At 37.8% G+C, this 18860-nt stretch overlaps 1 protein-coding gene across 4 annotated transcripts in view; it reads right to left on the reverse strand.

Moving 5' to 3' along the window:
• Nucleotides 1–18860, reverse strand: part of uhmk1 (U2AF homology motif (UHM) kinase 1) — a 140862-nt gene that overhangs the window by 106602 nt on the left and 15400 nt on the right. For 2 of the 4 annotated variants that reach the window (XM_041208014.1, XM_041208015.1), the window contains exons 2-8: nucleotides 16906–17198; nucleotides 15643–15834; nucleotides 13044–13138; nucleotides 10635–10711; nucleotides 9905–10000; nucleotides 9644–9732; nucleotides 5784–5976 (exon numbers count right to left, since the gene is read on the reverse strand). In XM_041208014.1, the coding sequence (XP_041063948.1) occupies nucleotides 5821–5976; nucleotides 9644–9732; nucleotides 9905–10000; nucleotides 10635–10711; nucleotides 13044–13138; nucleotides 15643–15834; nucleotides 16906–17198 (998 nt within the window). In that variant the 3' untranslated portion in view covers nucleotides 5784–5820. Of the gene's footprint in view, nucleotides 1–4408; nucleotides 5977–9643; nucleotides 9733–9904; nucleotides 10001–10634; nucleotides 10712–13043; nucleotides 13139–15642; nucleotides 15835–16905; nucleotides 17199–18860 lie in introns of those variants that run through there. The other 2 variants (XM_041208016.1, XM_041208013.1) reach the window with 2 other exon arrangements.

Below are 18860 nucleotides of genomic sequence, written 5' to 3' on the forward strand. Positions count from 1 at the left end.
ATATGAACAAAGCCAACTGTCAAACAAAATAGCACTACACTGCCGTTTTTAAATGGTCCTATACACACTATTCACACATTCACACAGTGCAAATATCTAATTTCTTCCTCTTCCATTTTTAATCAGAAAACTGGAAAGTCTCAGTTCAACACCACCAGTCATCTGTGGAAACAAATAGTTCCACTCCCAAAGCAACTGTTTGAGGAATGTGACGAATGGTATAAGGTAGCATATTTATCTCTTTTGGCTCAAATCTTTTGCATAGGGCAGCATACAAACCAAGACTGGGGAAATCATGCATTCTCAGTGCACAGTACCACATCATTCACTTGCTTCAGTAAATAAATACACTGATTACTAGGCAAATCCCCATAGCCTGGAGGTCCAAGCCTTGCATTTTAAAATATAATCTACACAATTTAACTTTCCTTTTATAAAAATTGCATATACTAATCCCACTATATTCTCTAAATTAAGTTTGCATAACAAATTGTGATGTAATACTATGGTGACCAAAATATAAGCAGGTAATCAATTATTTTGATCTGTGCAGCCCGTGCTTTGCCAATGTGTCTCAATCTGTTTTGCCCAGCTAGCAGATTTCCTAAAAACCAAAAGCAGCAAGTTATGGCTACAAAATGATTATCTCCCAAGATTTTGGTGCAAAAGTAATCATGATTACTGCGTGCATGGTAGTATTTACTGTCTGGTGGGGCTATTGCTGGACAGAGAAGAAAGCTGCCTCACTCTACAGAGTAACAGTTAATAATAGCAAGCAGTAACTGAGTAAACGCTGTATCTACCTCATGAAGATGTATAGTTGGGAAAGGTGATTACTGAGAAACCATTTCTTTCCACAGGGAAAATGCAAGCGGACAAATTGTGCCGCAGGGAAGAAAGTAACCCGAGTTAGCTGAACTCTTAATGATCCTTAGCTCAGTAGGAAGAAACAAAACTGATGCGCCTGGATAGTCAAATTGGTATGTTATTGTCACATTATGTTTGTGCTGAGCATCACCCTCATAAATATACTAATAAGGGAAAAGCTTTGGGCATTTTTTTTTAATCAAATATAATTGATACTATTGTGATCTGCAAAAAAAATCTTTTCTGGAAAAAGGTTTACCCTAAGAGGCAATTCTATAAATGGCCAAAGCTCTAAAGTGCAAGAAGCAAAAGGGCAATGCTATATATACTGAGCTAGGCCTGGATCCACTACAGCACCTTCAACCATAATCAGCAGCAACAAAATGGCTAAGATTTGGCTGAAGGATTCCCAGTTCAAAAAGAAACATCACTTCTTTGAATCAGAGAAATGTGATTTGTATTTTCGTTACTGTTGAGTTTGTACAATAATAATCTTCTATATATAGTGATAGAATTCTTTTCTACAACCATGTCCTTGGCATTAGGTCTGCAGTCATGAGAAATACACCGGAATATGTTGTAATTTCATTTTTTGCCTTTGCACCAAAGCTAATCAGAACAGTAAAATTACTAGTGGTTAAAATATCAATATTCACTACATGGGTTTACTTTTAAATTGTTTCAGAAAATGCTGAAAACGTTTAAAACCTGGTACATGGATTCAGGAAAAGGTAGCATATAATTTGAACTCTTGTCAGCTGTGTGCCCTAGCTTTGTACATAATCTAGTGGCTACCCAAACTCGTGTGTGAGATTTATGTAAGCATAACAATAGTCTGGCTACAGAGCTAGAGATTTCTGGGGGCCTAGGTGCACTTGGACTACATCTATAATCTCACTGTTGCAGATTTAAAAAAAAAAAATCTGATTTAAACACCCACATGAGAATGTAGGTCAAGATCTGCAAACCAGGCTTATGTTTGAAAAACCACCTAAAGGAAGAACTGAAAGGAAGAGCAAAGGTTAAGTGGGAGTATGGCTTAACTGAATTAGTCCAGTTTTGCTTGTTTTGAGCAGTTGATGTTTTCTCACAGCAAGTACAATGCCTAGTGTTTCTAACATACTCAATTTAATTTCAAAATTAAAATGCATAATAACACAATTGTGAGGATATGCATCCATTTTCTAGTTGGTTTTCTCTTTCACTAGGTACATATTATTTGCAGCCAAGATGGGGACATTAGTTCAGGCCAAGTTGTGTGCCAGCTAGATCCATAGATATTTAAAAGACTGGTCGTCGTCCTTTCAACCTCTAGCTCACAAATCAGAATGACTAAATTTGGAAAAGTGACCAGAATGTGTGGCGGGTGGGTTGTACTGACCATACTCCATGCACTAGTTACTGGAAAAAGGGTGAAACTCATGGGGAGCTTGCAGGGGAAGGTGCAGGATGCTTACTGACCTTCTCACAAATTGAAGTATCTGGAAATTACACGGATACACCTTTATTCTTGTCACCTGCTAGTCGGAATCTTATCCCAACTTCCTCAAGGCCTTTGGTTGTCTAATTTGGAGTTGAATACACTGGACGAAGTAAAGTGCTTGATAGCTGTCAGAGATTGGGGGCGTGCCTAACCATGTAGCCTGCTATATCAAACGAATCCCAACCCCAGGAAAGTAACTAGGCTTATACAAGAAATTAGGTAAGCAAGCAGCAATATTGTACCTTGTTCAAGATGTGGCAAAGGACTACCCTCCCAAAGCGCAATACCTCATCTACGTATCGCCATGCCAATAAACAGCAAAGTACATTTCCTGCAAACTCTGTGGGAGTGTGGGAGGAAAATCACTGACTCAACGAAAGCTTTTCAACAATTCTAGAATGTTTCACCGAGTAGTTTGAATTTTAGCCAAGGAGAACAGCAACGCTCCATTTTTAGCTGATAGTGATCTTTAAAAAAAAAATCTGTTGCATCAATGATATGGCAAGACAGTTTAGAAGCTAATGGCTTGTATCTGTAAGGCAGACAATGAATATTCCATTTCAAAACTTGACTTCTCACTAAACATCGATGTTAACCCAAGGAAGTACCTTTGAAGTCTGTTATTTAAAATCAAACGCAGCAGGCCTCACCCATGAGTACACAAAAAGTGCTCAGTAACGGTTTAGAATATGAAAGTATAGGAAAATTACCAGGCAAGCATGTTAGATGGTAGTGGTAAAATGTGTAGAATAGTAAGAATTTTGTGGAAGAAACATGTACCCATGAACATATTTCTAAATGTTGGGTTGCTTATGTTCCCTGTATTACCTTTTCTTTGGTACTTTTTTGGTATTTAAAACTGCTGCTCTGGTTTTAAAATAAAAATTAACCCAAATAAGAAACTGATTCGGAATGCACACTGCGATTTACTTTTAGCAAATGCAATTTGGTTAAATTTAAATTCAAATTCAGTCAGCTTTGATCCCAAATTTCTTGAGTTTAAAGTCCACACTTCCTAGATAAATTAGTTGTTATTTACCGGCTTGAAATTATAAGGAGCATGAGAAAGTGGCTGAAAATGGTGTCAGATATACACCAAAGGCTTTAAAACTTAGAATTTGTAATTAATTTGCCTTCAACATACCTGAGAAATAAGCTCAGAATCCATCTCTAAAAAGTGCCTAAGCATTTTGTAACTATGCCATAAAAATTCTTTTGAGATATAGGGTCATAAAATGGGTTCAGCACAGGAGGCAGCTATTTGGCCCATCGAGTCCATGCTAGCTTTCTGCAAAAGTGACTTCATTAGACCGCTCCCCGACCCTCTCCTCATAGCCCTACAATTTTAGCTTCAGGTGCTTATCCAATTCCCTTTTGAAAGCCATGATTTGAATCTGCATCCCCCCCACCATTTTAGGCAGGGCATTACTGCTTTGTATGTTTAGGTCATATGGAATATTTCAAAAACTGGTTCTAGACTCTGTCCAAGGTTTTTCTATTACAACAATTTTCTTTGGTTATTAGCTAACTTATCAAACAAATAACTCTTTAAAATGTTTTGTATTTTTTGTTCTAGTAATTTTAGGTCCACGTTCATTGAATTGGAAAGCATGACTATAGCGATATTTTTTAAATTGCTATATCTGGAAACATTGTTAGTACTGTGATTATTGTTGGTTCCAATAATAAATGAAGGATTTAGGTGACCTCTCTCTAGATCAACTGAAGGAAAACCCTATATGAGGATGCATGGACAAAGTTCTATACTCAACTTCTAACACATCTATACAAAATACCAAAACAAAAACAATTACCTGGAAAAACTCAGCAGGTCTGGCAGCATCGGCGGAGAAGAAAAGAGTTGACGTTTCGAGTCCTCATGACCCTTCGACAGAACTTGAGTTCGAGTCCAAGAAAGAGTTGAAATATAAGCTGGTTTAAGGTGTGTGGGGGGCTCTGCCCCCCGCCACACACCTTAAACCAGCTTATATTTCAACTCTTTCTTGGACTCGAACTCAAGTTCTGTCGAAGGGTCATGAGGACTCGAAACGTCAACTCTTTTCTTCTCCGCCGATGCTGCCAGACCTGCTGAGTTTTTCCAGGTAATTCTGTTTTTATTTTGGATTTCCAGCATCCGCAGTTTTTTTGTTTTTATACAAAATACCATGTGTTTTCATTAATATTGTTATGGTAAAAATGAGATACATATATTATGTTAGGCTTGTTTTATGACTGAGACAACAACGATCTTTTTGTTGAAGGTTATTTTTGGCTTTGGGCATGTGTTGACTTTACAGTAAAATTAGGTGTATGAACTGCACTCACTACAGTATAAAGTGTGCGCGAGTGCATGCTCTCTTTTAAATCTCTGTCAGAGTAGATGTTGCAATTGTGGCTGATTTTATTTGATATTCGGACTATTTTGAGTGATTTATAAGAATAATGTGATTACGGCCCCCACAATTTTAGAAATTCGAGTTTTTAATTGTATACCGAATTACTGGGTATATAAAAGGTGTCTGAGGAAGCCAAGTGTACTTTGCAGCCAAGATTTAACTGCTATTTACGTCCCTAACTATACTACTAACCATATTATTTTTGGCATGGGTTGTCTATGTATGTATCTGAATGAATGTGTTCATACGTGGAAAAAGTTGCTGTTTGTTTAGTATCTGTGGCCTATGGTCAGTTTGTGCATCTCTAGGCCACTCAACAATAGCAAGGCTGTCCCATTGCAAGGGAAAAAAAATCAACATAATGCAGTCTCTAAATCTCTGAAATGATACAAGGAACCTTTTCTTATATCTCCCTGAATATAAATAAATCTGCACCGCAACGCACCACACACGTACCATTCAAGCTGCTGCTATACCAAGGCCAAATAGAGTACTACTGAGGAATTCTAAGAGTTGTGCTCAAATGTGCGTCCCTCCTGCCCACAGTAAAGAGTGATTTTTCTGGTGTATGTGTGTGTATACTACACACGTTCATTAAAACCCTTCAAGAAATTACACCTTTTCTGCATCTGATGCACTTATATGCTCACAATGTGATCCTTTTGACCTCACTGACATAGATTCAATCCAATTTAGTCTTTTTCCACTATTTATAAAAATGATTTGTGATTTCTTAGGTTCAGATATAATAGTTTTCCACCAGCATGCTCCCCATTAACAATAATGTGTTTGATAGCTCTGCCAGCGAAGATGTTATTTTAGCATTTTACGAACCAAATGCAGGTTGCTATAACTTCTAGTAATAAAATAGATTTTGTTAATAACTTGCCAGCAGACTTAAGTGCATTAATCCCTAACTTTGTAAACCTTTTCTCTAAACTAGCTGCTTAAATCGATGCTCGCTTACACACAAAAGGAAACGGAGCAAAACATTTAACCTTTTACGCTATTGTATTGAGGAATATTTCAAAAGGGACCTGGGTGATTGTAAAAGGTGGTGAGCCTAGTTGTAGCTTAGGTGTCAGCAACTACAGTGTGATATAGGTATCCCCTCTTGTAGGCACACAGTGGATAGAATGTAGCCACAACGAACTTGCCATCAAACATTCTTCCAGTCAGCATCTGCTGGGCTATTTTGCAGTCAGCAGCACTTCTGAATTCAACAAAAACCTAGTTTTAAAGAAGAAAGAGAATCATAGTCTAACATTTCATTTAAAAAACTCATTTACTTCTGTATTACTCACTCTTGACAGAAGCTATACAGCCCTCTGTGAGTCTGAGTAAAATCCTCTTGAAATGGCTTTTAATTGAAACTGAATATCGAGGATTCACTTTTTTGTTATTGACAACTCCTTGACAAACTTAAGGTTGAGTTAAATTGTTCAAGTTGATTTGTAATAAGTAGGGTAAACATCATAAATCATTACAAGCTAATACAATTTTTTTGCACCCATGCAGTAAAAAATGTAACCCATAAGCGTTATCAATCTAAAAGTAACACCAATCCTGATTCTCAGTCTTTAACATATAGAAATCATAAAAAATTCTTCTTTTTTACCCAGAAAGTGGTGAGAATATGGAACTCACCATCACATGGATTGGTGAGGTGAATAGTATAGATACATTTAAGGGGAAGCATAAAATTATGAGGGGGGAAAGAGAATGGAGGGTCATGTTGCTAGAAAAGGGGAGGCTCAAGTGGAACATGGACTGCTTGGGTTGAATAGTCTGTTTCTATGCTATATATTCTAAGTAATGTAAAACGATATTTTTCCTGTAATGTGCTTAAATGTTGCTCAATCCAACCTTTACAGGTTAAACCAGATCTGAAAGTTGAGTTCAGCCCTGGTTTAAGAAGCACCTTGTGTCATATTTTATAAAATCTGAAACGCATATACTGACTTTTAAACTAGAATGCAATTGAGCTTCACTATGAACGAACCCAACCCGCCCCCACCCCCCCAACCTTTTCTACCAGTTCCGGGGTTATCAGGGTGATTATAATATTAGGGTTTGACAATTTGTTGCATTGGAAAATGAATGACTAACCAATTTAAAGTAAAGTAAACAATTTGTTTAAAAAGCTACAGAATGGGGAATTATTCATACTATTTGCGTTTTTCTCAATGCACGCCATTTCTATTTTGTTCAAGTGCAAAAATATCCTGCATTATCATCTTCCCTCCTAAAATAAGTTTCTGTATAAAGATTTGAAGTATTGAATAACAGCTGCTCCAATAGCTATAGAGCATTTGTTTACACTGGCGGGAAGAATGTGCGAATAAACTTTCAGGCCAATTGATTTTGGACGGACGGGAGCACTGTAGATAGAAGGTGGGTTGCATTAACCTCAGCTTGAATTCCATTGCTGTACTTGGGTAGGTCCACTTAAATCTTTATTTGTAGTGTTCTGGATTCCATTAGTGAAAAACACAGGTCTGGTGGTTGGGTTTGTTATAAGCAGGATTTGTTAGGTGAAGTAATACTTTTAACTATCACAAAAGGAGGGCAATGGGTTTGCATCTGTTGGCTCTGGGTCTGAATTCAAATCATACCAAAGTGACTGAAGTCTGAACACCTTTCTTTTTTGAATGGAATAATCTCTACGTTCTGCAGAACCTTGGGTTTGTGGGTGTAAAAAGCAGCTGACACCTGCCTGAAAGGTCATCAACCTGAAACATTTCCAGCTGGCCAGTGTCAGACACTGCAACGGCAGGCAGGTCAAGAAAATTTGGAGACTTTTAACGGCTCGCTCCACCCACTGGTGTCAGTGCCAGAAAATCCCGTCCTATGTTATCTGACTGGTTTGATGGGGCAGAGGCCAAGAGGAAAATGCCTTCCTAAACAAATTCCTCCTGCTGCCCCAGGCTATACCAATTTCACACCTATGCTCAGAATCCAAGTCAAACAAAACAGGATTGCTGAACTGATTGGATAAAATCATGGCATATGGAGGCTCCTTTCATTTCAAAAATGAAGATCCAATAAGTTAAATATTTTAACCACTTTGCAACATCCTCAGTATCTTATAGGAGAACTACTGTAAATGTAAGGTCGAGTCTTTTGGTCTACATAAAATCCTTGCATCAAGAACATAGCTGCTGATTAAATCAAAGGAACAATCCCTTTTCAAAGAACATATGAAAATGGATGTAGGAAGAGGGAGATCTGGGAATTCACATAAAGTGAAGAACCTTTTAAAACCAAACTATATGGGATTGATCCTTGGCTTTAGAATCCGAGACATAAAGCACAAAAGCCAGGAAGTTATAAAGGTTTAGATTAATGGCTGGGCCAGATGGAATATGGTCTAATTCTAGCCACTGCACTTTAGGAAGGATGCCAAGGCCTTAGAGAGGGCGCAGAGCATTTTTTGCTAGAATGGTGCCAGGGATGTGGGACTTCATCTACATGGGAAGACTAGAGGAGCTGGAGTTACCCCTGCATGATAGCCTGGGACTAAGATGATTGGTCTCTGAAAACCAAAACCATTTCCCTTTGTGCTAGGTATGACTCCACCAGTAGAGGGTTTTCCCACTGATTCACATTGACTTCTGTTTTGCTAGGGCTCCTTGAATGCCACAGTCAAATGTTGCATTGATGTCAAGGACAGTCACTGTCACCTCATGAGTTCAGCTCCTTTGTTCGTTTTTGGACTAAGGCTCCAATGAGGTCAGGAGCCGAGTGGCTCTAGTTCCCAAACTGAGTCTTGGTGAGCAGGCAATTGTGAGTAAGTGCTACTTGATAGCACTGTGGATGCACCTTCCATCACTTTTTGCTGATGATAAACAGTAGACTCTTGGGGGTAGTAATTAGCTGGATTGGATTTGTCCTGCATTTTGTGGACAGGACATACCCAGGCAATTTTCCACATTGTTGGGTAGGTGTCAATGTTGTAACTGTACTGGAACAGCTTGTTTAGGGGTGTGGCAAGGTCTAGAGCACAAATCTTCAGTACTACTGCCAGGATGCTGTCAGGGCCAAAGCTGTTGCTATATCCAGTGCCTTTAGCATTTCTTGATACCACGTGGAGTGAACCTGTGATGCTGTGGAACTCCTAGAGAGGCCTGAAGCCAGAAGGAAGAGTAGGAAAATGCACAGTGATGCAGTAAGGCTCAACTTTTGAGAAAAGGTCTACTTTTTCTTTGAGATTCCATACTTAACCTTGACCTTGATAAGCACAAGAATTCATGAGGGATAGGAAATAGAATTCATAGCTGCTAAAGGTAATTTAATTGAGGAATGAAATAAAAATCCAAAGGTTCAAATCCCACAGGTCTAGTTAACACTTGAATGACAAAAGTGTATAATGAGCAAACTAGCAGTTTTCCTGTTTGCTCATTATATACCTTTTGCCATTCAAGTGTCAACCATGGCTCAGATAACTCTGAGTCACAAGGTTGTGGGTTCAAGTCCCACTCCAGGGCTTCAGCACAAAACACCACGGCTGACATTCCAATTGGATGAGACGTTAAACCAAGGCTCCTGCCCATCCTCTCAGGTGGATGTAAAAGGTCCCACAGCAGGGAAACTATCCGCAGTGTCCTCACTGATGCTTATTCCTCAATCGACACATCACATTGCTGCTTTTGGGAACTTGCTGTTCACAAATTGGCTATGTTTCCCACATGAAAAAGTACATCATTGGCTGTAAAGTGCTTGTGAAAGGTGCTATATTAATGCAAGTATTTTAAGCCCTGAACAAAACCTGTGCTGCTTTCATTTGTCTCTGAATCAATCTGCTCTGCTATCCATTCAGGAGGTCACATTTTCCCCAAGGAAATAACACTAACTAACTTTGGAAATTGAGGAAACAAGTATCAGTGGAAAAGCTTACCTGGCCTTTACCAGGATTCTCCTTTGGGACAAGCAGCGACATAACTGGTCCAAACTTCTGACATTCTTCCCTTACATCTTCCACAACATCTATTTGGAAAAGCAAACTGGATTTTAAATTAAATTCAAATACAGTAATGTGTTTAACAACAATACCTAGTCAAGCTATCCAAGCCAAACCTCATTCTTTCCCTAAATTCTAGCATTACTTAATTGTTTAGAAAATACCTGCCCACAAGTGAAAAAGGTAACATCAACTAACCTTCATATTCTTCACACTGAAGATGGCTATCATCAATAACATTGAGCAGTCTCAGCACTGGGGTTGGAAGCATAACCAGATCTTCAATATGGGGTGCTATTAGTGAAAATTAACACAGTTCAGCTGTCAGTTCATTTCAGCTGTCAGAATTTTAATTAAAAATGCAGAAGTATGAAAAGGTTAATGTTTTCCTGACATGTAAATAGGGAATTGTACTGTATCTAAACAACTTTGGGTTGTGAGGGTTCTTCCCAAAATCAATGGGGAAGGAATGGAAAACTGTCTCAAACACCAATGAAGCCATGCAAACGAATGTTGATTTTTATTGGGTAATGGGAAACAAATTTATGTCTTTGCAGTGATATACAGATGTACACCACGTGTGTAAAATATGCTAAATCAGTTCAGTACACTCAAGACAGAAATTTTACTTATTTTGTGTTTCTCTATGCTGCCGATTGTGCCAAAACAAAAGGCATTTTCAGACGTCTATTAACAAAAACAGATTTTCTCATTCGTTTTGCCACCATTGTTCAATATTCCATCAGTGCTAACTATGGAAAACCAAAGAGACACAAAGAGCAGTTCCTCTACATCTCTTGGTTCCAATGCAATTTGCAATATAGTCATATTAAATGCAAAATCTAACACTATGTCTCTATAGAAAATAGTAAAATTTTGGACTTTGGGCTCTTAATGACATGAAATAGACGTAGAATACTAAACTTACCAAAGGGAATGCTGAAGAAAGGGTTGTACAAAGCATGTTCTGCTGTAGTTCTTTGTGCTGGATCATCATGAAGCATACTATAATTTAAATATTGGGAGGATAAAAAATTGTCAAGTATTATAAAGAGTAAATAATTTAACAGGCAACTATCCACATATTTTTCAATTGGCTGCAAGATTGTCTTGTATCCACAGTGATGTACTCTTATAAATTTCTAAAATCTCTTTTTTATTTACAAATGTCAGGAGTGAAATATCTTTCGTAATATAGCACAATTACTAGGTGAGTGTTGCCATTTTGAAACAGTACTGCATTAAGATTAAGATACATAACAATTCAAGTAGGATTGTTACCCAGCTATGTGAAGATGAAATCTACTTTAACAAGGAGAAAGTCTTATGATCAGAAAGGCCTTTCCTGGCAATTCATAATCACCATTCATGCAACTAGTCACATTTTGGGATTTTTGATCTTTAACCTGCTTCAGTTTTGTGACTGAATTGTATTTGAATCACTGTGCCTCTGATTCCTGAAGTCAGAATTAACAAATAGAAAATCCATCTTCAACAGAGTTACGTAGATTTTTAAAATAAAATAGAGGGATATGAGCCAGAAGCATGGAGGTGTAAGTTAAAATGTAGATTTTACAATCAGAAGTTTCCCAGAAAGTAATGTAAAGCCAAAAACTATCAATCAGCCCACAGAAAAGACTAGGCATGCAGCTCATTATTTTACTATCTTCAAAGAAATAAATTAGATGCAGCGGTACACTACGGTATAATTAGATATTGGACTATTGTAGTTCAGACACCCTGTAGGAGTGACCAGTGCTGCTACATCCAAGAAATATTTAAAAGTATGGTAAGCTTGCAACCGGTAACTCATCCCTTTGGTAAGGAATCTATTTTAATAATAGATTGAGCTCATGATCATCAGTGAGAATGCCCAAAATGTCTGATAGATTTCAGATTTTAATGGTATATTACACATTAGAAGCAAGTTGTTATTCAGTTACTTTTGAAAATCCTTGTAATTTGAAGCCTTCCTTAGCTTCATTAAATAATTTAATCATAACAGTAAAATTCACATATAATAACTCCTTTGAAGTGCAGTTATGTATGTTAAATAACTTGGGCCAATTTAAGGTGTAATAAACGTGTTAAGCTTGGCTCAGTGGTAGCACTCTCGCCTCAGAGTTAGGTGGTTCTAGATTAAAGACCCAATCCAGTGTATTGAGCACATAGTCTAGATTGACGGGTAAGTATAATATAGAATACAACGAAAACAAGGCTATGGGCCTAGTGCTGGAAAATGGGATTAGAATAGTTCAGTATTTGCTTGACCGGTGCAGACTCGATGGGCCGAAGGGCCTTTTTCTGTGCTGTAGACCTCTATGACTATGACTGAGAAGTGCTGACCTATCAAAATTTCCAACTTTCGTATACATTTATTTGAAGAGTAGGGAAGTTCTGGTATAAAACCAACAATTAGCCCACAATTATTTTTTTCATTAATGTTGCTTATCCAGTAGTTACCTTACCCACAGGCCCTGCTCCATGAAAATTGGTTGACATATTGGCATACACATCAACAATGATTACACTTCAAAATAGTTTACTAGCTATGAAGTATTGGGACATGGTGGACATGAAAATGATATGTAAAAAGACACTTTTTATGGCACTTGTTTCCCAACAATGAATGCTGTGAATATTAATACGCTGGCTGAACAAACATCAGTAGTCATTCCATTAGGCTTTAGCACCCTAGTCATGCATAATAATTCCTAACATAAGAAATAGAAGGAGTAGGTTATTTGGCCCTCGAGCCTGATCCGGCATTCAGCACCATGGCTGATCTGATCACGATTTGTACCTTAACTCTACTTTCCTGCCTGACCCCATAACTCTTGACTCCCTTGTCAATCAAAAATCTGTCTAACTCAGCCTTCAATACATTCAATGACCCAGCCTCCACTCCTCGCTGGGGAAGAGAATTCAAAAGACAAATGACCCAGAGAAGAAATTCCTCACCTCTGTCTTAAATGGGAGACAACTTATGTTTAAACTGTGCCCTTTACTTCTAGATTCCCCCACGAGAAGAAACATCCTTTCAGCTTCTACCCTGTCAAGCCCCCTCAGAATCTTGTGTTTCAATAAGATCACCTCTCATTCTTCTAAACACAAGTATAGGCCCAACCTTTCCTCAGCCTAGTGAAGTTCTTCTGAACTGCTTCCAATGCAAATATATCCCTCAAGTAAGGTGACCAAAACTGTACATAGTACACCAGCTGTTCCTGTCCCTAATTAGCCTAAATAAATGTGAAGAAGAACTTCATAAGAAATATTAGTTAGTTTTCAGAAAAAATGCTAGTTGTAATGCTCAAGATGTTTAATAAGTATAATTAACCTTTTGATAACATCTCTGAGATGATAAACTGGGATAGCCGAGTAAACCATATCTTTACTTGCAAAAATGGAATCGATGATGGCAGAACTGTTTGCCTAGACAGAATAAAATGGAAACATTTAGATCAAAGCAAAATTCCCAAGCGTAATCAAAACGGTAAATATTTAGATCATTAATTTTTAAAAATTGTGGAAGAATTTTTCTGGTTTTATGGCCCCACATTTTGAACTATGAAGATTATTTGAGTATGTACCTGCGTAAAAAAAAGGCAAAATTGGGCAGGTTTGTAGGAAATACAGAACACGCTGGCTGATATTAAATTTGGACAATCTCCTTATGACGTAAAATGTCAATTCAAACTTTACAGTCCAAAACTGCAAGCATGAAATGACCACATTAATGCTTGGACATGTGTTCTTCAACTTTATCCCATCAAACAGATTCTCTCTCTCTCTCCTCTATTCTAACCCTCCCCTCCATGAGTCCCCCATTCGAATAACATAGTAGGATGATGAGGAACAGTCAGATCCTTGGCCATCAGTATGAGGGGGAACTGGATATTCTGCATGAAAGATTTTGTATTTTGTTCAGCAGAACTATCTACACTCATTACTGGAAAAAAAAACTTCCAGTGCCATTTTGTAACGTGAATGGGTGGGTTAGTTTACTTGCTCTGATACTTGCATAAATGTAACTCCAACAAGCTGCGAGGAGGTGCCAAGCAACAGCAATTTCTGTCTTTCTGCTAGAAGTATTTCAGTTCCCACGATGGTGATGCTGGAGTAAATTTGGAGATACAAACTCCTTGTGTTACAACTTTGCCATACAGTATATGAGGGGACGACAAAGTTTGCAACGTTTATTCAACATTAACAAAGCAAAAGTTTTGCTGTTAAGGAGGTACGACTACTACGGCCTGGATTTCAGAGTCAGAGAAAAAGCTGACAAAGACCTAGTGATCATTGTAGCATGAATTTCCCCTTTCCCCATGCCAATCATGCTGAAGAATTTTCTCCCAGACGGTAAACAAGATGGTAAAAGCTCCTAAATGTTTTAATTAAATGAAAAATTTTAAACAGAGCAAAATAAATGATTGGGGAATTTATACGGCATTAACATACAAACTGAAAGAGCATAAACTTAAAATTCACATCTTAATTTTATCATAATGGGGAAATTTGAAATTCAGATAAAAAATCAGTTTTTTTTCAGGGACAATGAGGCTGTTTGTAGATTTTATGGACATTTTAAGTAATTATTTACACCTCACTGAACAAGGTGTTCCTTTTTCAAGGCTTGTTATAGTGAGACCATTAGTATAAATGGGCAGGTTTTAGTCAGTTCAGTGATTCCCATTTGACTGCAGTCTGGGGAACTTCAATAGTGAAACCTACGCTGAAGCACAGAATCGCTGACAGCAACTTCTGGACTTCCATGTTTAACTGCACACGTGTGGACTTTAGAAATTGCTGTCAGTTTCAGAGAAGTAAGATGGCAAATGTTGACAGTTCCACCCCACTTCTACAGCAAAATCTGGCCATTATCTTGAGGGAACGAAAAGTGGTCTGTGGTGCAAAACTGGCAGAATGAGAACTATGCTTGGATTACTGCCATAATTTTGCAGATCTCTAATTTTAAAATGGGACTATTTGTCACACTTTTCTGTATTTATTGTTATACATCTAGCCTCAAGGATTAAAGGGTCATGATTTGAACAAAGTAATTGCAGCCAGTGAACTCTTGGCAAGTTCTATTCCACTTCAGCCTGGTGGGTCTCAAATTTTAATTCTGCGGTTCTGATCAAGACTGTTTATTTCTTGCCACACTTTTTTGGATGTATTGTTGAATTGGGTCACTTTGTAATCAAAGCTGCAAGGAAACATACTATCTTGCATCTTTAAAATTGATAAGGCTCACGTCTGTATAAAACATGTTTTCTATTTTGGTGGAAATCTGGATTGCTTAAAGCACTTGCATAAGGCAAGGCCATTTTCTCTCCTGTCACCCAAGAGGCCATGATTTTTTGCAGTCATCTAATGCCCACTTCAGACCCCCTTCTGATATCGGATCGGTGTGGTCAATGTACTCAGGAAAATAACAGCCATCTTTAAAGGGATCGCTGGAAAAAAAAACACTTGGAAGCTAATAAGAAAGGGTTTTTTTTTATTAAACATGCCTGAATATGCAGCCAAAAGGAATGAAGCTGCTCCTCCTGACTCCATATTCAAAATGTTGCTGCCCACAACTGCTCACAAAATTACACCTCATCTGTTAACTTGTGGACATGTGCACAAAGGTGGCATGAAGCTGAAGGGAAATGAAGTACATTCTCCTTTCTCCCACCCAACCCCTAAGTTCTCAATTAATCTATCCCTTGCTTTGTAAACCGAGCACATGGTTGGTGGGATGAAATTGCCTCCTTTCACACAAAATTTACAGCACAAGAACTGGCTGTTTGATCCAACTGGCCTTTGCTAGTTTATTTTAAATTTAAGTTTCTGAATGATGTAAAGCACTTCGATTTGAAAAGTTAATATTTTACAGCTTATTTTAAATGTCATTGCCTAATTACTTTTCCGATAAATTGTTTGGCTCTTACCTTCCATTGTGGAGATTTGATGGTCTCCTTCAGTTTTATTCCTGAGAACATTTCCAGCAAAATTATTCCAAGGCTCCAAATATCAACTGCTGTTGTGCATTCTGTATTACTTTCCAAGCCCATCTGGGCTAAGATATTATGTAACTCTGCTTCGGGAGCTCTGTAACCATCCGTCTGAATATATTTTACATCCTGTATGGAGTAAACAAAAAACTTAGAATAATGAAGAAGTCAGTTTAATAGCTCTACCCTCAAGTGGGCAATTCCAGTAGCCCTTTAAACAGGCTATTGCATTTATATATTTTGATAGTGCTCCTTTGAAACACCTTAAGTCTTTTTACTATGTTAAGGTGCTAAATAAACATTGCTTAAGCAGTTTCTATGGCACATGGACAGTTAATTTCTTAGGCAGTGAATCATGCAACATTCATTAGCTTTTTGACAATATCCACCACTTAAAAGTTTAAACTGTGCTTGTATATTACAATTTTACTTGGAGGATGCATTCGATCTCATTTGTTGCACTGATTTGTAATTACTTAAAATATCTGGTTAGTAGAATCCAAGTTGTTCATACTCATCATTTCATTCACAGTGATGTCAAGTGATTCAGTTTCAAGGGGAAATAATTCCTCAATGATTAATGCAGCAAACAACTGAAATCTTTGGATCCCATGAAATGTGAACATCAAATTTTATTGCTGCTACTTATTCAGTGTACACATTGTCCCCATGAGTTGCCAAGTTCTAGAAATGTCAGTTCCTAACACTCTCCTCCTCTTGACTTTTTCAATATATAAAAAGTAACTTTTCTAACCTGTCATCTATTCCAATACAGAGTACTAAAATCGTTGCTTGAAACATTTTTTAGAGCTGCAACCTGATTGCTGAATTGTATATGGTTTAAGATGCTGTGGGAAATGTAAAGCTGTGTATTGAAGTGCAATTCTGGAAATTCTGCATTATGTATCAGTGCTTACGATCACGTTGAAACTGCCAAAACGTCTGCAGGTCAGAGTTACATGTTCCCTTACATCCTGTGAATCAGTTTCTACACTTTGCCTACAAGGGCAGAAAAGGGAGTGACAGATCAGGGAACTTCTCTGCAAATAGTTAAAAGCTAGATGGAAATGACTACACTTTGTATTTAATCAGTCTGGTTATATGCTTGGTGGTAAGAGCAGAACAAGTGTTTTTTTTTATTTATGTTTTCAAACATTTATACTCCACTCCTACATTAATGAATCTGGCTTCATAATTTACCTGATTTCCTTCTTGGAAACTAAGCCCAAAGTCAATGAGTTTAAAGCATTCATCTTCCGCACTCCAGAGGATATTACATGGTTTGAGGTCTGCATGTACGTAACCCTCTCGGTGAATAAAAGCTAGTGCATTCAGAACATCCCGAGCACAGTGCTGGATCATCCACATTGAATGGCCTCGATTAATGGAGTGTAGCAGCAGCTCAGAAACACTGACATCCAACAATTCCAGCAAAATGCAGTTACAACGTTGGTTCGTATAGGACAAGTTGGAAAATCTCCCATACAAAGTCACTGGAAGTATAAAGAGGAAAATATGAATTAAATCATATGGAACAAAAGGGATTACAATTACTGCTTGTTGTTGTTTACAACCATTTCTACAAGGTTTCTACTCATTGTAACAACATTGAGCATAGGAAATGTGAAACTAACTCCAAACTACCATTTATTCTCCACACTGTCTGGAAATCATTTGAAGCACAAAGTCTTTGGGTCTACCAGAACTGTTACTTTGCCAATGTTTGATAGCATGCTTGCTAACATCTGCATTTGTATAAACTGGCAATGTAGTGAATATTTGCTTTTTGGAGGTCATGGTTAATCTTGAAGTACAAATATTTCAGAGTAATCTTTCAAAATAAGTTTCTAAATAAGTACACAACTGTTACACCCGGGTACGCTGTGGCATAGTGGTATTGATACTGGACTAGTATTCCAGAGACCCAGGGTAATACTCTGGGGACCCAGGTTCGAATCCCACCAGCAGAACCATTGCTGATTGTCGTAAGAACCCATCTAATGTCCTTTAGGGAAGGAAATCTGCTGTCCTTTCCTGATTTGGCCTACATGTGACTCCAGACCCACAGCAATGTGGTTGACTCTTAAATGCCCTCTGGCAATTAGGGATGTGCAATAAATGCTGCCCTAATCGGTGATGGCCACATCCCAAGAATGAATAAAGCCTATAGTACTATCTACTTACAGTGAGTGTTGCTGCCCTTAGTGCTTGCTTTCGAAAAATTAAGTAAATGCAAAGCTATGTATCCAACAAAGAATTGCTTGAAGAAAATGCTGAGCTAATTATACAGGGAAGATATAGTCTTTTCTGATTAGTTGATTCAGGTTACTTCAATAATTTTGGTCATTTGAATTCTCTCTCTCAAAAGCTTTGGCCCTATTTGAAGTGAGGCAGCTAGCCATGTGTTCCCATGGGTAGAAAGCTTCTCCAACAAAGCTCAACAAATCCACAAGAGAAACTATCATTGTAGCAGGTTAAAATCAATAGTGAAGTTGGCACTTGGAGATAGCACTTTTTATTGAAAACTGAACAGTGTCCACATTTATCTCCAAAAGTACTTTTCCAATTTAGAGAAAAAAACTTTTAGTGCATTTTCATGTCCCTTGACCATCCCACATCATTTCAGTTTGTTGGCAAATGCCACAGTCAATTTGCACTTAGGTAATGACCTGTATAACCAATGAACCTGTCAGTGATGTTGAATGAGGTCAAAATGTTGGCCAGGACAACTGCCCCTTCTTCACTTCGATAGCATCTTGGGATCTTTTACACCCACCTGAATGCCTGTTTGATGTCTGAAGGTGTAGCACTCCATCTGCAATGCTCAGGTTTCAATTCAGCAATGAGGTGTTAACTTGGGACTTTGACGAAAAATAAGGGTTGTATCACTGAGGTGATATCAATTCCTTTTGATACGTTTATCCATATCATGAAGAATTTAAATAGAAGTCATTGCTAAGTATATTAATTTTTCAATTAAAAGACACTCATCATATCTTCTGGCCCTCTCCCATTTTAGAACTTCTATTCTCCATTGTTTAAGTACCAGATGAGCTTATTTACTAAAGCTTGCAGTATCCAAGGAATGCTGTATGGCCATCTTTCAGATGATAAACTGAACCTATTCAAATAGGTACAATCTGAAGAGAATTTAA

This window comes from Carcharodon carcharias, chromosome 16, assembly GCF_017639515.1.
Source record: "Carcharodon carcharias isolate sCarCar2 chromosome 16, sCarCar2.pri, whole genome shotgun sequence".
NCBI classification, from domain to species: Eukaryota; Metazoa; Chordata; class Chondrichthyes; order Lamniformes; family Lamnidae; genus Carcharodon; species Carcharodon carcharias.